Below are 25339 nucleotides of genomic sequence, written 5' to 3'. Positions count from 1 at the left end.
CCATACCCAACTGTGCTGCATGGTGACATAGACTAGGTATCAAATGAATAGCAAGATGTACAATTGCTCTTACCTTGCTGATAAATGTTGGCTTTAACTGAGCAGTGGCATAACATGGATTGAAATATCTACTAAGTGTTCTCTGTGGAAGACAGAAAGTTTGATTTGTAATACTATCGAGGAGAAAAGTCTAATAAGCATGTGAGCTGGTAAGAACCAACTAAGGCATTTAGAAAGGCAACACGATCATTTTCCATCTTCATATTTAATAATACAATAATTTAAATAGTCATTTTACTATTTATATCCCACCCCCTTGGTACAAATAAGGTGTGACTATGATTTAAAGTCAAAACAAACACCTGCATACTTACTGGTGGAGGAAGAGTTCTGTATCGCACGTAAAAAACAGCAGCAATTAATGCAATGTCCCTTAAAATGATCATAGATGTAAGAGGAACTGGAAAAAAACCCATGATATTTGTTAACATAAGCATGCAGAAAGGCAATTCAAATCCTAATATATACAAGTGTACAGTGGTACTTCGGGTTAAGAACTTAATTTGTTCCGGAGGTCCATTCTTAACCCGAAACCATTCTTAACCTGAGGCACACTTTCACTAATGCCTCCTGCCGCCATGCGATTTCCGTTCTTATCCTGGGGCAAAGTTCGCAACCCGGAACAACTACTTCCGGGTTAGTGGAGTTCGTAACGCGAAGCGTTTGTAACCCGAGGTACCACTGTATAGCATCCAAAGACCCATCAGCACATAAAGTAATTTTTAAAAATAATTTGCTTTCTTTTATTTAGTCTAAATTTAGGGCATTTAGTTTGCTGTCCACCTACTGAATACCACACATTTAAAACACAGTATCTTGAGGTCAGGCAAGGAATACAAAAACCCATTACTTAATATGCACTGGCAGCTATAAAAGTACAACTGTAAAGTAGATAAAAGTCAATTATTTTTTAAATAAAACCATAAAAAACATACATTTTCCTTAAGTAATGTCTTGACTAGTACTAAAACCCAGTGGTTACACAGCAATCAACTTCTCAGTCAGCTACACTGTTAATGGAGGCTTTTTCTTGGCTTTTTTTAGAATACTATTTTAAAATGTGTGTTTGCATACGTAAATGAATTTATTTATATATGCCACTACTGCAGCCCATGTTTTGTAAGCCCAAAAATGGAAAATGAGTGATGTCCCAAGTAAAGAAGAATGGCAACTTAAACTGATGGAATATGCGCAGCTTGCAGACCTAACATATAGAATAGAACAAGAAGAACATACGTTTAAAGAAGATTGGAAAATGTTTACTGATTATATGGGGGAAATTGTGTACAGTTGAAAACATTGGCAGCATTAAGATAAATTCAACAGTGTAAATATGTTTTGATGGATGTAATAATGGAATACTGAATGTTTTAGTTTATATAAAATATGCAGGGACTTACGTTGTTCAAAATGAACCATGGAAAGAGAAGAATGGAAGTCAATGATATTTTAAGGTTGTGTAAAACAGAAAATTTAATAAAACCTATAGATAAAATGTTTGTTTGCCGGTGCTTTTAACTGTTTATCTTTTGTTGTGTTTTTCATTTTGGTTAGTTATTGTTTTTGTAAATATTTCTAACTTGCATCCTAGTAAGGTAGGACATAAATCTCAGAAGCCAACAAATGCAACAGAATTCATGAAGGAATACCAATTATCATTTAAAGCCACCACTGTCTACGAATATGAATTCAGTAAGTGACTTCAAGGAAGGACATGGATTAACTATACTTACTTTTCAACATACCGTATTTTTCGCCCTATAGGACGCACTTTTCCCCCTCCAAAAATGAAGGGAAAATGTGTGTGCGTCCTATGGGGCGAATTCAGGCTTTCGCGGAAGCCTGGAGAGCGAGAGGCGTCACTGCGCACTGACCCCTCTCGCTCTCCAGGCTTCAGGAAGCTATCCGCAAGCCTTGCAAGCCCGGCGGGAGGTCCCGCGGGCTCGCAAGGCTTGCGGGCAGCAGCCTGCAGCCCACAAGCTTGGGGGACAGCGGGGAGGCGCAGCACCGCCACCCCGCTATTCCCCGACCTGATCTGGAGGCTGGCGGGGGGGGGGGGAGAGAAGCAAACTTGCTTCTCCCCCTCGCCAGCCCCACAAGCTCGGGGGATAGCGGGGAGGCGGAGCACTGCCACCCCGCTATTCCCGGACCTGATCTGGAGGCTGGCGGGGGGGAAGAGAAGCAAGCTTGCTTCTCCCCATCACCAGCCCCACAAGCTTGGGGGACAGCGGGGCAAGCCGCTGCCCCACGGAGGCTAGAGAGGCTGTCCCTCAAGGCAGAAGAGGGAGACGGAGCGCTCCGTCTCCCTCTTCTAGCTTGGGGATGGCTGCGCAAACCTGGGGGGGAAATAAGAAATTTTTCCTTGATTGCCCCCCCAAAAAACTAGGTGCGTCCTATGGGCCGGTGCGTCCTATAGGGCGAAAAATACAGTAAGTCTTAATACACTGCTCTGCAGGTGGGTGATTAATGTGAACCGTGTCATCACACTGTCTGGATACTATATTGTGAGGGCAAGCTGGGAAGCTATGGGTGATCTGCAGATAACTTGCTCCATCAGCTGGTGCAATGTAATTCCTTCCAAATTTGTTCAGGGGGTTCCCCCAACTCCCTGGAGCAGATTTGGGGAGGGCAAGGGTCTCACACATAGGAACGGGGAAATCCTGTTGCGCAAGTGGCTACCCTTGTACTGACAGAATGCATTTTTTGGATACTGCCCTATAGAATTAAAATGATTAACTATTCAAGCCATTCAGCAGCAATATTCATCTGCTTACCTGGAATAAGATTTGCACAAGTCAGGCTAATGTACAGGACGCTGATGAGAACTTTATCAGCCAGAGGGTCCAGGGCACTTCCCAAAGCAGATTTTTGGTTGGCCCAGTTTCGTGCAATAAAGCCATCCAACTGAAAACGCAAGTTGAACAGACAGCTAAGACAAACTCTTTTAATGCTACTATTAACCTTGGCCAGAATTGAAAGAGCTTATTCAGGAGTGCCCAGAGGCTTAGACATGCCAAGTGAGATTTCTGACTCCCCTCAACCCTTTGAACAGCAGACACCTGAGCATGGCAGCATGCCATATCACAAATTGCTTTTGAAAGTCTCCTTATTTCGGGAAGATTAGTACAGGCATGTTCAGGCAGGACTTGGGTGGTGAGGGCTGGCAGGAATGGAATCAAAATGGGGCCACTGAGAAACAATAGGAGACTATTAGCACAACAGAGGTACCCTAGGCTTGCAGAAATAACAAATATATATATTGGGCTGAGCATACTCAGTAGCTATGAAATATTTAGTATTGGTTGGAAAAGAAAAACATAAACCAGGGGTTGGGGAGGAGAAGCAAGAGAATGAAATGAGCTCCTTAAATTCCTTACAGCAATCTGAAAGAGGGCAGAGTTGGCTGGCATCCTGAATAGAAGCACCCCTTGCATACAATAATGGCCAAGTACAAAACACAAGCATTTATTCTTAGGGAAATGGTTTGTTTGTTAAAGTCATGCTTTAAAAAAAAAACCCACGTAGAGATTAGAAGCTCACAGTCAAGAAAATTGTAAAAAGTAGGTTTCAACATAGCCAGTCTCTTATTTTAAACTGCAAACAAAAAGAACGGAAAATTCTCTCTTTACCTATTGAATCATATTATTCCTATAAAATAAAAAGATGTACAAAAACTAAACTGAAAGACATTCTCATTTCTTCTGTAAAACGTTTCAAAATGGTATGCTAAAACTTACCAAATCTGTTATTCCAGCCAGAGTAAATACACCCAATGCAATATTGAAATTTTCTTCAACAATCAAGTAGCCCAAAACCGGTGCCAGACCAATCCTTGCCATTGAGAGTAAATTAGGAATTGTCCAAGGGTTTTCATACTGGAAAGAACAAAACAACAGGAAGTAAGCTTATTCAAAATCAAATACACATTACCTGAACTCAATCTGCTTGAGTATTGATTTTAGCTTTTAGAATGAAAAGCAGGCGAGGAAAGGCTACACATAAACAATACCCCCCAAAAATGGGAAAACACATTCAGATGGCTAAGACTGCAGTCCTAACCCTGCTTACCTGGAAGTAAGCTGCACTGAAACAATAGGACTTACTTATAGGTAGACATGGCTAGGACTGTACTATAAGGGACACATGTGAAAATAATGCCCTAGAGAAAGTCTTCCAGGTTTAGAATCTGAAGTGATGTTTTGACATTAAAATATTTTCAAATAAGCAAATCCCAATGTAAAGAATGACAATTCACTTCAGAGCCAATTCGCACACTGCTTTCTTTCTGATTCAAAACGGAATGTATGAATTGGCTCCACTGAAAATAGCAGGCTGGAAGAAAGGAAGTTTTCTATAGTGATCTATGAGGTCTTCTTATGTTCAAGCTACTACTTAAACACAGTGGTCATTAATGTACTCTTCTTCACTGGAGATTTTTAAACAGAGGTTAGACGGCCACCTTGTGAGGGATTTTTTAGCTGTGATTACTGAATTGCGGGGGATTGGGCTAGATTACCTTTGGGGTCCCTTCCAACTCTATGATTCTATGTACGTTTGAAACAGGCATCTGCAACCACCTATGTGCACAGCAGCTTGTAAAGGAACTGCAGGGGTTGATGTTTACAGATCATTACGTCACTGGTCAGCCTGTAATTGCAGGCAGGCATTAACACTTCTACTTCTTCACTCCATTAAAAGGTAAAGGTAGCCCTGCCCGTACAGGCCAGTCTTGACAGACTCTAGGGTTGTGCGCTCATCTCACTCTAGTGGCCGGGAGCCAGCGCTGTCCGCAGACACTTCCGGGTCACGTAGCCAGCGTGACGAAGCTGCTCCGGCGAACCGGCACCAGAGCAGCACACGGAAACGCCGTTTACCTTCCCGCTATAAAGCAGTACCTATTTATCTACTTGAACTTAAGGGTGCTTTCGAACTGCTAGGTGGGCAGGAGCTGGGACCGAACGACGGGAGCTCACCCCGCCGCGGGGATTCGAACCGCCGACCATGCGATCAGCAAGTCCTAGGCGATGAGGTTTTACCCACAGCGCCACCCGCGTCCCGCTCTTCACTCCATTGGTATATTTCAATTCTCCATATGGAAACAAGGTCCTGCACATGAATAAGTCTTCCAATAAACATGGCCTATATCAATAATAATATAATTTCTGAATATTTGAAATGGGGAAATAAAGAAGGTCGCAACAGCCATTTTTAAGATCTCAAAATGCATTTTTTTTCACTCCACAAGCTAGTATAAGCTTATACAGTGGTACCTGGGGTTACATACGCTTCAGGTTACAGACTCCACTAACCCAGAAATAGTACCCTGGGTTAAGAACTTTGCTTCAAGATGAGAACAGAAATTGTGCTCTGGCAGCGTGGCGGCAGCAGGAGGCCCCATTAGGTAAAGTGGTGCTTCAGGTTAAGAACAGTTTCAGGTTAAGTACGGACTTCCGGAACGAATTAAGTACTTAACCTGAGGTACCACTGTATATGGAAAGCCAAGCATAAAACTTTCCAAACTTAACAACCGCATGAGCTCTTAATCACATGGGGTTGGATCCTGACATGATTATGGAGTAGTTTGAACCCGCTTTCTCTGTGGATCTGCACCAGATTGCAAAGGGAACACTTGGTACCGCTGATGTTAGTCTCCATCAGGTAATCTGGCAGACCTACAAAGGAAGTCATTTCAAGCACAGGTGGAAACAAGTCCAGGACCAACACTGCAGAACACATTATTAGAATTTGCCAATGAGGAGATCCTAGAGTGTGCCCAAAATAGTAAGGGGAAGGAGTTTCTCTAAGGTCAATGGGAAAGGCATTTTCACTCATCACTACAGTGAGACTGGTACACGATAGAAAGGGAAGCCAAGCTCTTGCTGAAGCAGGCAGCCCGTATACAAGCCTGTGTGTTCACATACCCTCCAATATTTCTCCAATGAAAATAGGGATGTCCCATCCCAGAATAATTCTACTATTTCTACCCCACACATCTTACTGGGTTGCCCCAGCCACTCTGGGCATCTTCCAACATATATAAAAACATTAAAAAAACACTTCCCTAAATATAAGATAATTAGAAGGTACTTGAAATATCAAATAGGCCTAGGATTAGAATAAGAATGTTGTATAGTAATATAGATTAAGTCAATAAGAAAAGAGATGAAGAAAGTAAATTGAAGGAGTAAATTGTAGTAGAAAGATGATTTTGGAGAACTGCTACAAGGTGATACAATGAAATTCAGTTAGGGAGGATTTGAGGAAGTCAGTTAATAATGGAATTTAAAATAAACTTCAGAAGGAATATGTGTTTTTATTTTTGTTTTTTCTTTTGGTTTTTTTCCCCTCTTAGTATTGTAATGTTCTCTCGTTTGTATGTTTTATATATCTGTTAAAAGCAATAAAAAAAATGAAAAAAACCCCACACATTTCCCTATACAGTGGTACCTCAGGTTAAGTACAGTGGTACCTCGCAAGACGAAATTAATTCGTTCTGCGAGTTTTTTCGTCTTGCGAAATTTTCGTCTTGCGAAGCACGGATACCCTGGGTATTAACGGTTTTAAGAAAAAGGAAACAAACTCGCAAGACGTTTTCGTCTTGTGAAGCAAGCCCATAGGGAAATTCGTCTTGCGAAGCAACTCAAAAAAACTCTTTCGTCTTGCGAGTTTTTCGTCTTACGAGGCATTCGTCTTGCGAGGTACCACTGTATTTCATTCATTCCGGAGGTCTGTACTTAACCTGAAACTGTTCTTAACCTGAAGCACCACTTTAGCTAATGGGGCCTGCTGCTGCGGCCACGCCGCCAGAGCCCGATTTCTGTTCTCACCCTGAAGCAAAGTTCTTCACCCGAGGTACTATTTCTGGGTTAGTGGAGTCTGTAACCTGAAGCGTATGTAACCTGAGGTACCACTGTACAGGATTGCCTTCAGACGGCTCGGGGATCAGATAACGCCATACCCGCCAACATTTCTCTTTTTTTTTTTTTTTAAAATAGATTTTTATTAATTTTCCATACATTCAATTCATTTTCCAAATTTTACCAAATTTTAACAAAGTTCATATTTTGGACTTCCTTCAACTTCCCTGACAATCATCCATTTTTACCCTTTAATACGCGTTTCTTTAATTGCATTGCCATTTATCTTCCCTCCTTTTTCTATTTACTTTCAGCAATACCTCTTTAAAATACCCGCCAACATTTCTCAAACGAAAATAGGAACATCCTAAGGAAAAGTGGAACATTTCGGGATCAAATCAGAAACCAGGACGGCTTCTCTAACTAAGGGCCGTCCCTGGAAATTAGGGACACTTGGGAGGGTCTGCTGTATCCGATATCCTCGACCTATAGGGGGGGAAAAAAACTTTCCCAGGCCACAGAAGAGGAGTCCATTAGTCCATTAGGGACTATCTCAAGAAACATTGCAAAATTATTGAAGGCTAGAACGATGTTGCTTTAGAAACTAAGGAGTTAAAAGCTGCAATGATTATGTGATTAAGAAAAGAAAGGTAAAAAAGTACATAGAAATTAGGGAAAGGATTTGCTGAATTGACTTAATTAGAGAATAGAATACAGAAAGGGGAGGTATGAGGAGGTCGGGAAAGTAAGTTTTATGAATATAAGGGAAGGAAATTATATCTGTTTTGTATGTATGTTCTTTCTTTTTTGGATGGTATGTATTGTTATTGTTTTTGTTTTATTGTTCTGTTTATTCTGTTTTATATAAATCCTTAAACTTTAATAAGTATATTATAAAAAAAAACAACAGAAGAGGAGTCCATACAAAGGTAGCAACTCTTTCAATATTGAAGAACATTCCTGCAGAAGCAGTCCAGCCCAGACCCTCCTTGAGCCTGACAGGTTAGTTCCCCCAGTGTAAAAAAACAGAGGATCTCCTTGTCTTCTAACCATCGCAGGGATCCCAACGGACCCATTCGATCCACGCGCTAAATTAAATGCCCTTTCACATATGGAGGGAGGAAAGCAAAAACACAAAATTCCCTCCGAAACCTTTTTTGAAGGTAGTAAAACCAGGGCGAAACCTTCCTCGGGTTTGCCAAGTGCCGGAAATTCGGTTTGTGGTGGCGGTGTGGGGTTTTTTGTCCCCGAGAGGGGGCAATGACAATAAAGATATTATTATTATTATTATTATTATTATTATTATTATTATTATTATTATTATTTGTGTGCGTGCTCCCCGCGACCGCCCCTTGACCCTGTTGCTGTGGCGGCGCTATGGGCCGCATCCGGGGCCTCGAGTGGCCGCGAAGCCCCAGACCCAGGCCGCCTGCTTCGGCGAGGGGGGGGGCGCGCTTCTCCCCTTACCAGTTCGGCGTATCCGCGGGGAGGCCTGGCTTTCCCGGCGCCGCGCTCCGAGTTCCCCGCGGCTGGCCCTCCGACCCCGCCGCTGGCCCGCTCGCGTCGCGGCCAAGCCCAGGCCGGCAGCTGCTGCCGGGAGCCCGTGGGGCGCAGCAGGCGGTGAGGGGGGGAGGCGGCGGCGGCGAGCGGCGCCCGGCAGAGGAGTCCCCGGCGCGCCCTGGCGGGGTTGGCGCCCCTCAGGAACCGCCAGCCGCAGGCGCCGCCCTTGGCCAGCCAGGCCGCGGGCAACATGGCCGGCCTCTCCGCCCGCTCAGAGGAGAACCACGGCGACGACGCTGAGGGGCGGCAGCTGCGGCTCCTCCTCCTGCCCGGCTGCTGCCCCCACCGCCGGCCGCCGCCGCCTCCTCCTCGCCCTCCATTCAACTTAGGCCGAGCCGGGCCTTTCGCCTCAGAGCCGCGCTTTACGTCGCCTTTCGCGACAGCGCCGCGCTTGACGGCCAAGCTCCCGAGCTGCGGCTCTCAAAGGCGGCGGGCGGCGACGTTGCCTAGGAGACGGAGCGTCGCAGCACGTGGGAGAACGGGACGCAGCCTGTGCAGGGGAGCGCGCTGTTTTGACGCTTTTCCGGTCGCCAAAGCCAGCTGGTGGGGTTTTTTTTTTTAGGTATCCACAACTTAACGCCTAAAATGGAAGCCATGATAAAAAATAGCTTTGTGGCATGCAAACCAATAAATGACTATTTGATCAAAGCAGTAAGTGGTTTTTTAAAATAGCTTTACAGTGGTACCTTGGGTTAAGTACTTAATTCGTTCTGGACGTCTGTTCTTAACCTGAAATTGTTCTTAACCCGAAGCACCACTTTAGCTAATGGGGCCTCCTGCTGCTGCCGCACCGCCGGAGCCCGAATTCTGTTCTTATCCTGAAGCAAAGTTCTTAACCTGAAGCACTATTTCTGGGTTAGCGGAGTCTATAACCTGAAGTGTCTGTAACCTGAAGCGTCTGTAACCCGAGGTACCACTGTATTGTACTCAAACCATGGGACGTGGGTGGCGCTGTGGGTTAAACCACAGAGCCTAGGACTTGCCGATCAGAAGGTCGGTGGTTCGAATCCCCGCGACGGGGTGAGCTCCCGTTGCTCAGTCCATGCTCCTGCCAACCTAGCAGTTCAAAAGCGCCTCAAACTGCAAGTAGATAAATAGGTACCGCTCCAGCGGGAAGGTAAACGGCGTTTCCGTGCGCTGCTCTGGTTCGCCAGAAGCGGCTTAGTCATGCTGGCCACATGACCCGGAAGCTGTACGCCGGCTCCCTCGGCCGATAAAGTGAGGTGAGCGCCGCAACACCAGAGCCGGTCACAACTGGACCTAATGGTCAGGGTTCCCTTTACCTTTACTGTGATACCTCAGGTTAAGTACTTAATTCGTTCCAGAGGTCCGTTCTTAACCTGAAGCACCACTTTAGCTAATGGGGCCTCCTGCTGCCACCGCACCGCTGGAGCACAATTTCTGTTCTCATCCTGAAGCAAAGTTCTTAACCTGAAGCACTATTTCTGGGTTAGTGGAGTGTGTAACCTGAAGCGTATGTAACCTGAGGTATCACTGTATTGTACTCAAACCATTGAACAAATAATTGTAACAGTGTTTTCTTTTTAAAAACAGCTTTATTCACAGAAACCAATAAACGAATGGTTAAAACAAACAGAATAGCTTTATTGCACACAAATAAATAAATGAATGTAACAGCAGGTTGAGGAGGGGGGTGTTGACTCTGTCCATAATTTTAAAATGTCTGCAGTTTGTTTTTTTTCCTGAATTTAAGATACTTTTAAGGACGCAGCAACAGTACCTGATCAATTCAAAGGCTACAAGACTGTCTACACGAGGAATCTTAAACCTTTGAAGGGCTGCAGCTTTAACCCAACTATGCATCCCTTAACTTTTTACTGTATGTTTGTATGGTGGCAATGCTGTTGATGTGAGCCACCTTAGTTCAGGCTGTGATTCACTTGAACAGCAATGGTCTACTATTCCCAAACGATCACGCAAGACCCAACCCTCCTTTTCCACCTAACCAGCAACAGGTAGGCACAACATGGGGAACGGCACAAAGTGTTCCTATTCTATCCATAAGCAAATTCAATACATTCATGGGTGTACGTCACAGCTGATACCTTCCTCTTCCTTACAAATGTAATGGAAAAATAATAGCATTCTAAAACAGTATTAGTGCCCTGTGCTGGAAATTTCTCCGGTATTCCCAAGCCTATGGTTGATTGTAAGCCGTCTTACAATCTTCAAAACCTGCGTATGAAACTGGCTATCAGCCAAGGGTAATTTCAATACAATATAGAACTATTTCAAAATCATGTTTCCTTCACTTGCCACACTTTCTCTCCCTTTTTTTAAACCATGCTAAATATTGTGGGTTGCATCCAATATCAGCTACACTTAGAATAGAACCATTGAAATGAATGGACATGACTAACTTTAAATCAAATGAATCTAACCCAAGCATACCTTGTGGTTGGATGCAACCCAATATAATTACTGAGTGCATTATTTGTTGTATTTAAACAAAATATCAACACTTATTACTAGTGTGCCCAAGTTTTCAAAACGAACATTTTAAAAGGCAATCATTCATACAAGAATCATGAATGAGTTAAACACTTTCATACTCCCTTCTCACATATGGCTTTTATGTCCACCTCCTGTTTATTGGTAACCAGTTTGCTGTTATGTTTGAATCAGTGAGCTACAGTTCGAACTGAGATAAAAACTGAAAAGGTTTCAACCGACAGGCAAAACAGCGAAAGGAACATGTGGGGAACGCAAGATCTAACTGCAACCAGACCAGCAGCACAACTCACCTCTGAAAACCACCACACACAAACCAAAAGGAAGCCTTTTGTGATCACAAAACACACTTCTATGTTTCTGCTTGTCTGCATAGAGCCAATGTGTTTACTGCAGAATGCAACATGAGAATCTGCTAAGCATTTTTAATCATTACATGTTGGATTAACATTCTCTCTTGCAGTGCCTTTTGAAGATGGCATCTTGAAACAATGCGCAAGTTTCACTTCTTAAGTTTTACTTATTTACATGCTGAAGTCATTTTCTCCATAATAACCTATCTGAGCAGGTTTCTGCACATATTTTGTAACACCTGGTGTAACAAAGTACTGATTTTTAAAAAGGTCTTGCATTTAAGCCTTGGTAGCCTTAACAGAGTATCGTGTTGTGTTCTACTGATCCTCTTCCAAAAAATCAGTTACTTTGGTTGCTGAATTCCTTCACATAGTTTGAAGCTGATACAGCCTTGGACCTTTTTTCAAGAAATAACCCTGATCATTTAAAGATCCAATGAAGTTTTCAAAGTCAGCTACCTGGAAGAATCACACAAAGCAAGTTTATTATCTGCAGAGACAAAACACTACACATTATGCTATAAGCCTCTTTCCTCACAAGAAGTTGATAATTAAACTATTTAAATATTTTTCATCAAGAAGGGAATTTCAGAAACAATTTGTGACACAAGTATCTGCTATGTGAAAGGGTGGAAGGATCAAAAATTCACCTAAGCTAATACAAGCCCTTCCTCTGAAGGAACACCTTGTTTAATTCTTAATTTTTTAAAAAAGATTATTTTCTATTCATTCTCTAGTTAAAGTGCAGCAGGGCACAACTCTGACTGTCCTACGTTATCTATACAATTGTCAGTGTTCACGCAGCGAAATACTGCAGAAAAAAATAAAATCTGCAGAAATTGCAACACACTTCAAGATAGTTCACAGATGTCAGGCTGTTAAAGAAGAAAGGCCAGTTTCAGTAACAACAAAGTTTGCGGCGCTGATGTTAGATGATATATTAGTAGGGCAACCAATCTCAAATCCAATTTCTAAATACATAGGCAAAGTTCAGCCATTGAAGCTGGAGCAATATGATTAAGGTCCTCTGAACCATGGAGGTATTCTTATATGCAACGGCCGCAGCTCGGACTTTGGTGGCAAAGGGGTGGAAGGAACAAGAAGCCCTGACAATAATGGACTGGCATTACAAGCTACAAGAATTTGCTGAAATGGCGCAGTTAACAAATACCCTAAGAGGTAATTCAAAACAAAAATTTATGGAAAAGTGGGATAGATATAAAACATATGTTCAAAAATACAGTAAAGGTTCGCTATCTATGCTAGCATTTGATTGACGTTGGAGTGAGACTGAGTTGAGATATAAGACTAAGAGCACATATTGATATAGAAATGTATTAGATAATACGTAATGAGATATACAATAATAAGAGTACAAACATTTGTAAAAAAGGAATATACAACGGGAAAGACAGGAAGTCTAGTGTGTTGGTATGTATATGATTTTGGGGGGGAAATGTTGTTTTTTCTTTGTTCTTTCTTTTTTTTGTTTCATTTTCTTTCTAGGTATATAAAATTTGTATATAATTTTTGTATACATGTTGTAAATTATATTATAGTAAGTCCCGTAACGTAATATGACAATGTTTACCAATGTAATAGAAGAATGTTAATTAATAAATAAAATGCAAACAAAACAAATTAAAAAAAAGTACAGATGCGGGCCCAGAACTTGTTTTTCCAACTGATAATTCCAATATCAAACTTAATCATTTCCAAATACAAAATTTTATTTTTACTTACTTTTACGTTTGCCTCCTTTGCAATCTGCCGCAGATGTTGAACCTCAAAAAGGCTGTTGTAGGTTCTTTCTGCAATACGATGAAGGGCAGAAACAAACCTCTTTGCTTGCGACCTGTTGCTCATTCCAGAACCGTGTTGTGAACGATCAAAATCCAACTTCCCAAACTCATCAGAGTAAGTTCCTAACATGCTTGAAGAAGAAACACACGGAAACATCAGTAAACAATGAAGGCGTAAAACTAGGCAGAGAAGTGCCTTTGGAAGAGTTAACCATAAGAGCAAGCTTGAAGCTGTTGTTCATTTTCTGCAGGGAATGGAGGGACTCACCAGTGGATTGATCAATTAGAGCTCTCTCCCCCACCTGCCAACATCCATGGCTTCTCCCTCCATTCTAGTGTAGAAAACAGTTCCCTGTACCCAATGAGGAATGTGACATTGGAACTACTGTGAACATTGGAGCCACTGAATTTGAGTAGCTCAATTTGCATATTCCTGCCCAGTACAGTGAGTGGAGGGACAGCCCAAGTGAGGATCTCCTCCTTCCTGCAGGAAAATGTGTACTGTCAGGGAATCAGGAGCAGGAGCAATGGGGAGAGCGGAATGGGAGAGCGAAGGGGAAGAATCCGAGGGCAGCGTAGGGGAGTATGACAGTGGCCCGAGAGATTCCATGAGCTTCTCCAGCGAATCAGAAGATTCCCAGAAGGGGGCGCCGATGGTCAGGGCAAGGGGGGTCCCAGGGGGGACGCACCAGAAACAAGGAGCCAGAGGGGAACCCCAAAGCAGCAGTGGAGGGTCGGGACCAGTTTCCCCACCAGAGCGTAGTGGGGGGGAAGAGTCACATGTGTCAGGGGCAGCGTCTCCTCCAGAGAGGGAGTCAGGGCTGACCACGCCTCCATCGGAGAGTGGAGGAACGGAAGGGAGGTCAGTTGCAGCTAGCCCCCCCGAAGGGGGAAGCAGTGACAGCAGCAGTGAAACGGTCAGGAGGAAAGCTGCTGGCTGGGCGCGCGCGCCAAGTTCAAATGTGCAGGCGCGCGGGACAGCAGGGGACCCGGATGGGGAACCAGCTCCTAAAGCCCGCCGGAGGGAGGGAGACGGCTCAGGGGAATCAGCCTCAGAGGAGGCTAGAAGGGGCGAGACCCCGGCGGGCAGGCGGACCCAGAGGAGGAAAGAGCAGCGGAAAAGGTGGAGCAAGGCTAGAATCTTAAATTGGTGTCAAGGGGGAGGAGACTCAGACGGAGCATCAGCGGTCTGACAGTGGAGACGTAGAGCTGCGCGCTGCGGCTCTGGAAGTGAAACTGAACTTCAATAAAGACTTTTATACTTAACAACGAAGCAGCGTTGGTCCTTTGTGAGCTGGGACCTAGGGTAGCTCTGACAGTATCACTGAAATAAATAAAAGCACAACAAGGTGTGCACTAGAGCCCCGCAGACCTTTGGTTTGCTGTAAACTGAGTTTTATTCTGGCGCATACTACCTGTATTTCATTATTTCTATGACATCTTCAGCATCTTCTTTGGTGGCCTTTTCTTTTAATTCTAACCTTGACCGTGCCTTAAACAAGCAAACAATAATTAAAATTAAAATGGGTTTTATCCAAGGCATACTAGAGAGTAGACCTGCTGAAATATAGGGGCCTGATTAACTTAAGTCCATTGACTTCAATGGGTACTCCAAGTGGGATTTAGTCAGCAATAACCCTTTGCAATAACCAACCTCGTCTCCTCCCTAATTTATTCAGAAAAGCTACGTGAAAGGAGTTTACATCAGCAGCCGAAAAATACAGACAAATACACACTACATTTTTCAGTTTGAATGTGGATATAGTTCAGCAAAGCTGCTGAATCTTGTGGCATTTAGGAAAGAACAGAACAGAACAGAACTCCATCCGTGCTGGCAGAGAACACATGCTTCGTACACACAAGGCCCCAGGTTTATTGCCTGGTATCTCTACTTAAAGGACATCAAGTAACCAACCTGGGAAATGTCCCTGTGCCCAGACCTTGGAGAACCACTGACAGATGCAATAAGTAATGCTGGACTAGAGGATTCAGTGGCATGACCCAGTTTAAGGCAGTTTCATATAGTTTAAAATTAAAGAGGAAGAATGGGGATTGTTCCATTTAGCAAGCTGAAATGCTTGTGCTGAAGAAATGATTAAAAAGAGCACATCACTAAACTCCGTTCTTGGAACAAAGGCAGCTTAGAGTATCAACGTAATGGATTGGGGAGAGAGAAGTAAAGTTGAATCAGCCACAAGATAAAGAACGGATAATCCGGGTCACACCAGAAGAATCGTATTTAAAAAGTGAGATATCCAGTGGAATATCTCTGTTTGCGAGATCTTTTATGGAATAACATCCAGCATCAGACATTAAATTTTAAGGAGTATCTCTACTTTGAGGCTAAAGTTACAAGGGAGCCATTCAAGAAACGGAAGACAGCGAACATGGCTGAGCCCAGTTTGTTAACTTTTAGTATCCTCTATTTTATTTACAGAAAAAGATGGTAGCAGCATTTTTTTAAAAAAAAAAAAGATGGTGAGAGTTTTCCTTGCTCCCCTGGAATCTCAAGAATCCGGCAACTCAGATTTGGTCCAAATCCAGTCCCACCAGGTTGATGGAATTACATCTATGTATTGAAATTAGGTTTTTTTAAAGAAAATACTTGCGCTGTCTCCCAACGCCCACATTAAAATCACTAGCATTTGGGCAGTCTGTCACTTGGCAAAACTTTCCTATTGCAAGAAATCCAAGCGGCAAGAAATATAAAATGAAAGGAAACCTCGGTAAGACGTATCAAGGACTCCAACTGCCGTGTGGTGATAGGTGTGCTGTCTGCTCTTTGGCTTTGTTGTCGGAGTTGAAGGTAGAATTCCTGGAGGACCTGAGCAGCCTCTGGAGATAGCGTGGGGTGCACATACTGACGGGCATAGCCAACATACTTCCTCAACAGCTGGTGCGGAACGGGGTCAAAATTTTCTCCCGGAATGACCTGGCGATTGAAAACACGCTTTAGGTATTACGGCATTCCGGAAGTGGACAGTGCCATCAGATCTGAACCACTGTGGCTCCCACAGGTAAGAGTGGGAGTGAGAAACTTGGGAGACCCAGGCTGAAGTCTCTCACCTCATGTAAGTCACTCTGCCTCACAGATCCTCACAACACAGGGTAGATTTTGAGAATGGCTGTAACACATGTAAAAACACTTTGAACACTGAAATGCTATATAGCAAACGCAATGGCTGAGAGCTCTACCTCTCTTTTAAATCAGAATCAGTGAAGGTGGTGAAGGTCCTGTGTGAGTGTCTGGAGGCGTTGGAGGATGGATGGCGGCTAACAGATTGAGGTTGAATCCTGACAAGACAGAAGTACTGTTTTGGGGGGACAGGAGGCAGGCGGGTGTGGAGGACTCCCTGGTTCTGAATGGGGTAACTGTGCCCCTGAAGGACCAGGTGCGCAGCCTGGGAGTCATTTTGGACTCACAGCTGTCTATGGAGGCACAGGTCAAATCTGTGTCCAGGGCAGCTGTTTACCAGCTCCATCTGGTACGCAGGCTGAGACCCTACCTGCTCATGGACTGCCTCGCCAGAGTAGTGCATGCTCTGGTTATCTCCCGCTTGGACTACTGCAATGCGCTCTACGTGGGGCTACCTTTGAAGGTGACCCAGAAACTACAACTAATCCAGAATGCGGCAGCTAGACTGGTGACTGCGAGCGGCCGCTGAGACCACATAACACCGGTCTGGAAAGACTTACACTGGCTCCCAGTACGTTTCCGAGCACAATTCAAAGTGTTGGTGCTGACCTTTAAAGCCCTAAATGGCCTCGGTCCAGTATATCTGAAGGAGCGTCTCCACCCCTATCGTTCTACCCGGACACTGAGGTCCAGCACCAAGGGCCTTCTGGCGGTTCCCTCACTGTGAGAAGCCAAGTTACAGGGAACCAGGCAGAGGGCCTTCTCGGTAGTGGTGCCCTCCCTGTGGAACGCCCTACCACCAGATGTCAAAGAGAACAACAACTACCAGACTTTTAGAAGACATCTGAAGGCAGCCCTGCTTAGGGAAGCTTTTATTGTTTGATGCATTACTGTATTTTAATATTTGGTTGGAAGCTGCCCAGAGTGGCTGGGGAGGCCCCGCCAGATGGGTGGGGTATAAATAAATTATTATTATTATTATTATTATTATTATTATTATTATTATTATCCAGCTTCCCATCCTGGGTGTAAGTGGAAAGTGTTTTTGTGCAAGCAGGGGAGGGGGATAGACTTCCATCCACTGGCAGATCTTTGTACTTTATGGGATATCAGCAGAGGAACTGGGAGTTGGCGAGAGGGGCAGTTGTTGGGAAGCGGGGAGCGGAAAAGCCCCCGTACACCACTGCACAGGGCACTTGAGAGTCCCAGCTACTTATACACAAACATGGGCTTCATTTATTTTGAATACTTATTTCCTGCTTTATATTCCCCAAGGGTGCCAGGCTTCAGGGACTTGGCTATCCACCCACCCACCCTTTGGCAGTAGATAACCAGAACAAAGCAAAAGGAGTCTCTTACCAGTTAGAAATTTTAATGATCACAGCGAGAGAACAAAGAATCCATTCCTAGGGATGAAGGTGCTCCCAATTAAGGGCTTCACCCACTTCCCCCCTAGTCATCCATGTCACTTCCGCATCTGGCAACCTGATCTCACAACCACTGTGCTTTCTGTGCTGCCGCCTTATCTGCTCTCCTTGATCTTGAGCTGAGCGGATGGATGCTTTCCAGTGAAAGTGAGTCTGTTAACTCTCTCTCTCCCAGTTCTTCTTCTCCTAGCTGTTCACCACCCAGTTCTTCCCAACATCTGCGTTCTGAACTATGTCCCTCTGCAAACCGCTGTTCCAAATCTATACTGCCCCACTGCTTCTGGGAAGATTCAGGATCAGGGAGAGGGGGAGGGGGGTCTCCCACCATTTCTCCTCAGTGCAGCCCTCCTCAGCACGGTCCCTGACAAAGGGTCTCTCAAAAAGGGGCTTACAAAAACCCTCACAATAAAAATTATATCTAAATCTGGTACTGATAACAGAAATCTCCCTGTGGTACCCAGTTTCAGGAAGCATGTCCTGCCCTCAAACATCGCCTTTCTTTTTATTACAACAAAATTCAGACTTGAATGTGAAAACCCCATTTAGATACAGTAACAACCTAGATACTTAACAAAAACAGGAGAAAAATTGAACAAGCAAGCTCCTAGAATTTATTTCATGGCAGCCTCTGATAAGAGATAAGATGGTATAGGGCCAGGAATCTGAACAGTATGTACTACCTTTAATCTTTCCAACAACGGTTTGTCTGAAACGGCTTCAAGGACCGATATGTTCGAATTCTGAGAGCTCGTGCGACGCACTACAGCACTGCTGCACCCAGTCTGTTTTCCTGCTCGCATTGCCATCACGTGTTCGGAAAGCAGGTAGTCATGATCTTCATTCGGTATATCCAGCAGTATGAACACCAAGTCAAATCGTGACAATAAAGCGCTCCCCATTCTACACGGAAAGAAAAACCCGCAAGTACAGTGCATGTTCTTAAACATACACACATACCCCTGGGTACACTCTTTCTATAGCATACCTGAAAACATAGTGTGGAGAATTCAAAATAATTTGAGGTCTCTTCAGCAGAAGAAATTCTATATACAAGTTTACATCAATTTGAACATACCGTACTTTTCCGTGTATAAGACTAGGTGTTTTTACTGAAAAATTATGTTTAAAATATTGGGTCATCTTGTACATGGGTAGTGCCTAGGGGGGGATGTGGGATTGGTTGATGCCACGAGCTGGAGATGGTATGTAGCGTGTTATTGGTGTCTGCGGCAAGGGGTGGTGTTGACTGGGTGTTGCTGCGGCAATTGGGTGGGCAATAGGCTGTTTCTGCCGGCGAGGGGACAGACGTTAGGAGGCTGTTGCGACGCATGCGAGTGTTAGTGTTGGCCAGGCAGGTGAGTAATTTTCAATCACAACAATACAAATACAGTGGTACCTTGGGTTACATACGCTTCAGGTTACAGACTCCACTAACCCAGAAATAGTACCTCAGGTTAAGAACTTTGCTTCAGGATGAGAACAGAAATCGTGCTCCGGCAGCGCGGCAGCAGCAGGAGGCCCCATTAGCTAAAGTGGTGCTTCAGGTTAAGAACAGTTTCATGTTAAGAACGGACCTCCGGAAAGGATTAAGTACTTAACCCAAGGTACCACTGTACAACATGTAGGCTAACAGTTAGTAGAAAATATATAATAGAATAATGAATATCATTATTCTATTACATATTTTCTACTAACTATTAGCCTACATGTTGTGTTTGTATTGTTGTGAGGAGAGTGGTTTTCGGCAACCCTCCCCCCCACCCCCCAAAAAGCCCAACAACTCTGGGCAATTTCCCCCCATTTTCTTAATTTTTAGTCCCCAAAAATACAGGGCGTCTTATACACGGAAAAGTACCGTAATTTGTTTGCTTTTTGTTCAGATTTTTACAACATTCAGCAAAAAAAAGGGGGGGAGAGTGTTCACATTGAACATTTAAAAGGAGAAATAAGTAATTCCCTCCAGAAAGGTCACCTTTCGGACAAAATCAGTGATGCAGACTTAAAAATCATTTTCAAAATGAAAAAAAAAACCCTTCTTTCTTTCTGATGCATGCATTTTTGAAGTACTTACTTTAAATTCTCAGATACCGTTTTGGCCTTGTTGTAGTGTCCCCCAACTGGATTTGCAGCTGCTATTATTGATGTCCTCGCTGGCAAACTGCAAACAATACCAGCCTTGGCGAGGCTGATGCTTTGCTGTTCCATAGCTTCCAGCAAGGCTTGGTGCTGGTTACCCATCTTATCAAACTCGTCTATTCCACAAATGCCTGAAAAACAAAATGACAAAAAGAGAGGTGTCATTCCCGTACTCTCATAAACTTGATAAGTGAAAGGCAGCGGAGAGCGAAGACGATGCGCCAAAAACTTGTTTGAACCAGCACTTTCTACAACTGGAGCTATGCAATCTATATTTGAATGTGTGTGTTTTAAAAAAGCATGGCAATAGGTTCTGGCAAACTTTAGCATTTGCCATTGTCAGGGTTCGCAGGCATTGAAGTGGGCTGCGCATATACAGTTAGTCATGCCAACCCACCGATCAGATTATCAGTGCCAGAAGTAAAGCCAGTAGTGATCATCTACTTGAAAAGAAGGGGGACTTGATGCAGACTAGAGTGGTCCAATGCAGAAGAGGAAAAGGTTCCTGCCTGCATGACAAGCTATAGCTGATGAAATTCCCTCATTTTCAAAACTATAGAGTGGAGAAGACCTGGAGATGCAAAGAGGTAGAGGGAACGTTCTTTCATATGTGGTGGACTTGTAAAAGGGTAAAGGAGTATTGGGAAATGATCCACAATGAATTGGGGAAAAAAATGTTTAAAAGTAAAGGTAAAGGTAAAGGGACCCCTGACTATTAGGTCCAATCGTGACCGACTCTGGGGTTGCGGCGCTCATCTTGCTTTATTGGCCAAGGGAGCCGGCGTACAGCTTCTGGGTCATGTGGCCAGCATGACTAAGCCACTTCTAGCGAACCAGAGCAGTGCACGGAAACGCCGTTTACCTTCCCGCCGGAGCGGTACCTATTTATCTACTTGCACTTTGACGTGCTTTCGAACTGCTAGGTGGGCAGGAGCAGGGACCGAGCAACGGGAGCTCATCCCATTGCGGGGATTCGAACCACCGACCTTCTGATCAGCAAGTCCTAGGCTCTGTGGTTTAACCCGTAGTGCCACCTGCGTCCCTAAAAAGTACTTTAAAAGTACTTTCCCAAAAAAACCAGAGTCCTTTCTGTTGGGGATAATTAGGACTGAAATTCCCAGGTGTCAAAAAAGGTTGTTTATGTATGCCACTACTGTGACCCATGTTTTGTTAGCCCCCAAATGGAACACAAGCAAGGTCCCAAACAAAGAAGAACAGCAACTGAAGTTGACAGAATATGCACAACTTGCAGACTTAGCATACAGAATAAGAGAACAAGAACATACTTTTAACGCAGATTGGAAAACGTTTACTGAATATATGGGAAAATTGTATATAGCTGGAAACACTGGCAGCATTAAGATAAATTCAACAGTGTAAGTAAGTTTTGATGGATGTAATAATGGAATACTGAATGGTATTGTTTTTGAAAAATATGCAGGGATTTATGGTAGTAAAATGAACCATGGAAAAAGAAGAAAGGAAGTCACTGATATCTTAAGGATGTAAAATGAGTATTTTAAATTGTAAAACAGATAATTTAATAAAGTATGTGTGTGTGTAAAGACCTGTCCTCATTTGCAACTGGCCACCCTAATTCAGCCAACCACCATGGTACTGTAAGTATTCTGCCCGCCCTGTGAGCTGGATCATCTTCCAGTAGAGTATCAAATACCCAGACGGAAAAGGTAGGGAAAGCAACTAACTTCCTACAAGATCACAAATGAGGGATGGACTAGTTATAGCCTTCTGTGTTGTACTACCAAAGAAAATGTGAAAAAGTGCTTTGAAAGCTACAGCCACAGTTTTTACAAGATTTCTAGAACTAACAAGGTAATGTACAGTGGTGCCTCGCAAGACGAAAAGAATCCGTTCCGCAAGTCTCTTCGTCTTGCGGTTTTTTCGTCTTGTGAAGCAAGCCCATTAGCGGCTTAGCGGATTAGCGCTATTAGCGGCTTAGCGGGTCAGCTGTTAAGCGGCTTAGCGGATCAGCTGATAAGCGGCTTAGTGATCAGCTGTTAAGCGGCTTAGCGGATCAGCTGATAAGCGGCTTAGTGATCAGCTGTTAAGCGGCTTAGCGGCTTAGCGGCTTAGCAGATCAGCTGTTAAGCGGCTTAGCGGCTTAGTGGATCAGCTGATAAACGGCTTAGCGGCTTGGGAAAAAGAGGGGGGAAAGGAAAAAAACCCCGCAGGAACTCGCAAGACATTTTCGTCTTACGAAGCAAGCCCATACGAAATTCGTTTTGCGAAGCACCTCCAAAACGGAAAACCCTTTCGTCTAGCGGGTTTTCCGTCTTGCGAGGCATTTGTCTTGCGGGGCACCACTGTACCATATCAGCTGAAGGGATTATGCATCAGCTCAAAGTTTCCAGCTACAGAGAAGATCACTTCTATAGTACCTTGATCTCCAAGGACAAGGGCACCAGCTTCCAAGGAAAAATCTCCAGAAGAACTGTCTCTGGACAGAGTTACAGTCAGACCAGCTGCAGTCGTCGCATTGCCACACACATACACACCACGAGGTGCAATATTGCATACAGCCTAAGAAACAAATGGTAAAGGCTAGTTTTGCACACTATGCAAACTATACTATGCACACTATACTACTGTAGTATACTACATAGTATACTACACTATACTATGCACACAACATCCCCATTGAAGAATATACGTCTTTTCCCTGCATTCAGATTGATATAGCTGGTGCTAAAGTATACTTTTAAAAAACACTTTGGATGTCGGTAAGAAAAATCAACAAATAAACGCTATTTATTAATAAATGAATATACTTGCAACATCTGACTCTTCCCCAGTCCTGGATCTCCAACCACCAGAAGATGAGGGTCTCCTCGAATAGGAATCCGATTTTTATCATCCATATACTTTTGACAGCCTCCAAACAATGCCAACACTAGGCCAGCTTTCACAATCTGTTAAATGGAAGCATGATGCATAAAGTATTGGAATGGATTAGCTCAAGGCAGCGGCACATAGTCCACATGTGGTCTGTTCATACCTCATACCTTGAGAATCCCAGCATGAAGAGATGCAGACACAATGGCAAAATACTAAGTACACGCAGGTCCTGCTCTTAAAATGCTCATTATCCAAAATTTTATCTGAACACAAAGAATTATACCCAAACCTCGCTACACAAACAGCTGATTCAGGTACCTGAACAGCCGGAGTTTGTCCACTTCCTTACTTGTTTTGAGTTTTGCTGGTAGGCAGCAGACATTTTGGGCAGATAGCAGGGAGGGAGGGAAGGAAATCAAACAAATCAGGGAACAGGAGACTAATCAGACTAATCAGTTCTTCCTTTGTCTTTTGCTGGTTGCCTTAAGCAGTTCTGGGCAGAAACTATGGAGGAAAGGAGGGAGACTAGGCTAGAAACACAGACTAGAAATGTCACCATTAGAAATAATGGAAATTGTCAGCTCATTATGTGAAAACTCGCCTAACAAACGATTTCCTGGGAATAAATGGTGTTCAAAAAGCAGGACCTGTGTGTATCAGAAACAAGGTGATTAAAAAGATTGATGGTTTCATTGTTTTAAACTCACATGCAATCTATTTATTGAAGATAGAAACAAGAAACTCCTATAAAAATAATTACAAACACTTCCACCGTTGCATAACAACTGAAAAGTGAAAACATATGTTTTTAAAAATGAAAAGGCAGCCAATGTACAATTTGTCAGGGGGCTTCAGAACAGGCCTAGGCCATATGAGTAAACATGGGATTTATTTTTTTAATGCTAACATAACTGACTGAATCCTACAAGGGGCAGGGAAACAAAAGAACAAAGAACATCCCAATCTTATATTCCAAGTTACTCATTCTGGATTGCCAACCAGTTGACAAAAACTAGATTACAGGGGGGACGGTAGACGTTTTCCAGTGAGCATTTAGAACAGCCATTGGAATTTTTCCATTGGGATGCACTTACCTCATGACCGTAGATAGTAGGACAAAGAGAACTAGAAGGAAGAGAAAAACCAAATTAACACATAATTTAAAACAAGTACCCAGGGTAGTGCATGTTCCGTGTCAATAAACACCCCCCCAAGTATTTTGCTAAAAGAATATAGATTTCATAGCATAAACTGAATTCTACATACATGGTGCTATTTAAGCAAATCTGCATGAACAGTTCACGGTTTATTCTGCTCCTAGCAGTCATGGATAGGGGCAAGGTGCTATGTAGGGCACTGAGTTACTAGATATACACCCCTCCTTTGGCTTCTAATTAAAAGGTAAAGGAACCCTGGACAGTTAAGTCCAGTCAAAGGCGACTATGGGGTTGCAGCGCTCATCTCGCTTTCAGGCCGAGGGAGCCGGCGATTGTCCACAGACAGCTTTCCAGGTCATGTGGCCAGCATGACTAAACTGCTTCTGGCACAATGGAACACCGTGACAGAAGCCAGAGCACACAGAAACGCCGTTTACCTTCCCGCTGCAGCGGTACCTATTTATCTACTTGCACTGGTGTGCTTTTGAACTGCTAGGTTGGCAGGAGCTGGGACGGAGCAATGGGAGCTCACCCCTTCGCACGGACTTGAACTACCAACCTCATGATCAGCAAGCACGAGAGGCTCAGTGGTTTAGACCACAGCGCCACCCGCGTCCACTTCCTGTAAGTAGAGAGGCCTGTAACAGATAGATTGCCTACTTGCCAGCTCTTTGCTTTGACTGCTGCTTCTCTGTCCACATGCTGCTGCCCATTTCGGGGAGATGACCACTACACTCATACTTCTGCTGACCACCTCACTAAGAGAAGAACATACAGGGTCCACCATCTGCTCCCAACTAAGCCCACCGCACTGAGAAAGAGATTGTGCTGACATGAGAAAGAAATTGTGCTGAAGCTATTGGCAGCTTCCGCAAGAGAAATAAATATTCTGCCCACATGCTACTGCCTGCCTGAGTGGAAGAGGAATGAAGACGAATGAATGCCTCTCCCCACAAGATGATGCTCCCTGCCTGAAGGACAGGGGCTGCCCACTGTGGCCCATGCTAGCCACCCAAGGGAGAAAAATTGGCCACTGTGATCTCATGCTGCCTATTTCACAGACTGGCCACTGTGTTCTCACACGGATGTGTCCAACCAGAAGGAGAGACACAGGCCATTGTGATGTCATGCTGATGTTGAAGGAGAGGGAAACTGGCCAATGTACCAGCCCACAGTTGTTGTTCACCTGAATAACAAGGAGACACTGCCTGGCACGCCAACACATTGCTCACCATGTTCATGAGAATTATGTCCTTTGCACCTTGGACCAAACTGGGGTTTTTCTTAACTTGCTTTTACTCTCCTGTTCCTGCATATTAGGTTCCCTTACCAGAGGTCTATAATAACAAGGTAATGAATCAACCCCATTTATTTGTAAAAGGTAGGTAGAGGTAAAAGGTAAAGGACCCCGGGACAGTTAAGTCCAGTCAAAGGTGACTATGGAGTTGTGGCGCTCATCTCGCTTTCAGGCCGAGGGAGCAGGTGTTTGTCTGCAGACTGCTTTCTGGGTCACATGGCCAGCA

The 25339-nt window shown here is 44.0% G+C and overlaps 2 protein-coding genes across 7 annotated transcripts in view; one reads left to right on the top strand and one right to left on the bottom strand.

Annotated features, from left to right (window-relative positions):
* The window catches only part of FERMT1 (FERM domain containing kindlin 1), a 637654-nt gene that overhangs the window by 73034 nt on the left and 539281 nt on the right, over window positions 1-25339 (top strand). The gene's annotated exons all lie outside the window — the stretch shown is intronic.
* The window catches only part of MCM8 (minichromosome maintenance 8 homologous recombination repair factor), a 42436-nt gene that overhangs the window by 4277 nt on the left and 12820 nt on the right, over window positions 1-25339 (bottom strand). For 3 of the 6 annotated variants that reach the window (XM_083606458.1, XM_083606459.1, XM_083606460.1), the window contains exons 11-19: window positions 23754-23784; window positions 22593-22733; window positions 22203-22344; window positions 19739-19934; window positions 18348-18567; window positions 15827-16036; window positions 14520-14596; window positions 13046-13235; window positions 10014-11761 (exon numbers count right to left, since the gene is read on the bottom strand). In XM_083606458.1, coding sequence (XP_083462584.1) covers window positions 11669-11761; window positions 13046-13235; window positions 14520-14596; window positions 15827-16036; window positions 18348-18567; window positions 19739-19934; window positions 22203-22344; window positions 22593-22733; window positions 23754-23784 — 1300 coding nt within the window. In that variant the 3' untranslated portion in view covers window positions 10014-11668. Of the gene's footprint in view, window positions 1-73; window positions 143-374; window positions 461-2834; window positions 2965-3797; window positions 3936-8384; window positions 8857-10013; window positions 11762-12031; window positions 12348-12957; window positions 13236-14519; window positions 14597-15826; window positions 16037-18347; window positions 18568-19738; window positions 19935-22202; window positions 22345-22592; window positions 22734-23753; window positions 23785-25339 lie in introns of those variants that run through there. The other 3 variants (XM_083606463.1, XM_083606461.1, XM_083606462.1) reach the window with 3 other exon arrangements.

The sequence above is a fragment of the Podarcis filfolensis genome, assembly GCF_964270895.1.
Source record: "Podarcis filfolensis genome assembly, chromosome: 3".
NCBI lineage: Eukaryota > Metazoa > Chordata > Lepidosauria > Squamata > Lacertidae > Podarcis > Podarcis filfolensis.
Note: the sequence above shows the minus strand (reverse complement) of the source record. Positions and strands in the feature narration are given on the sequence as shown.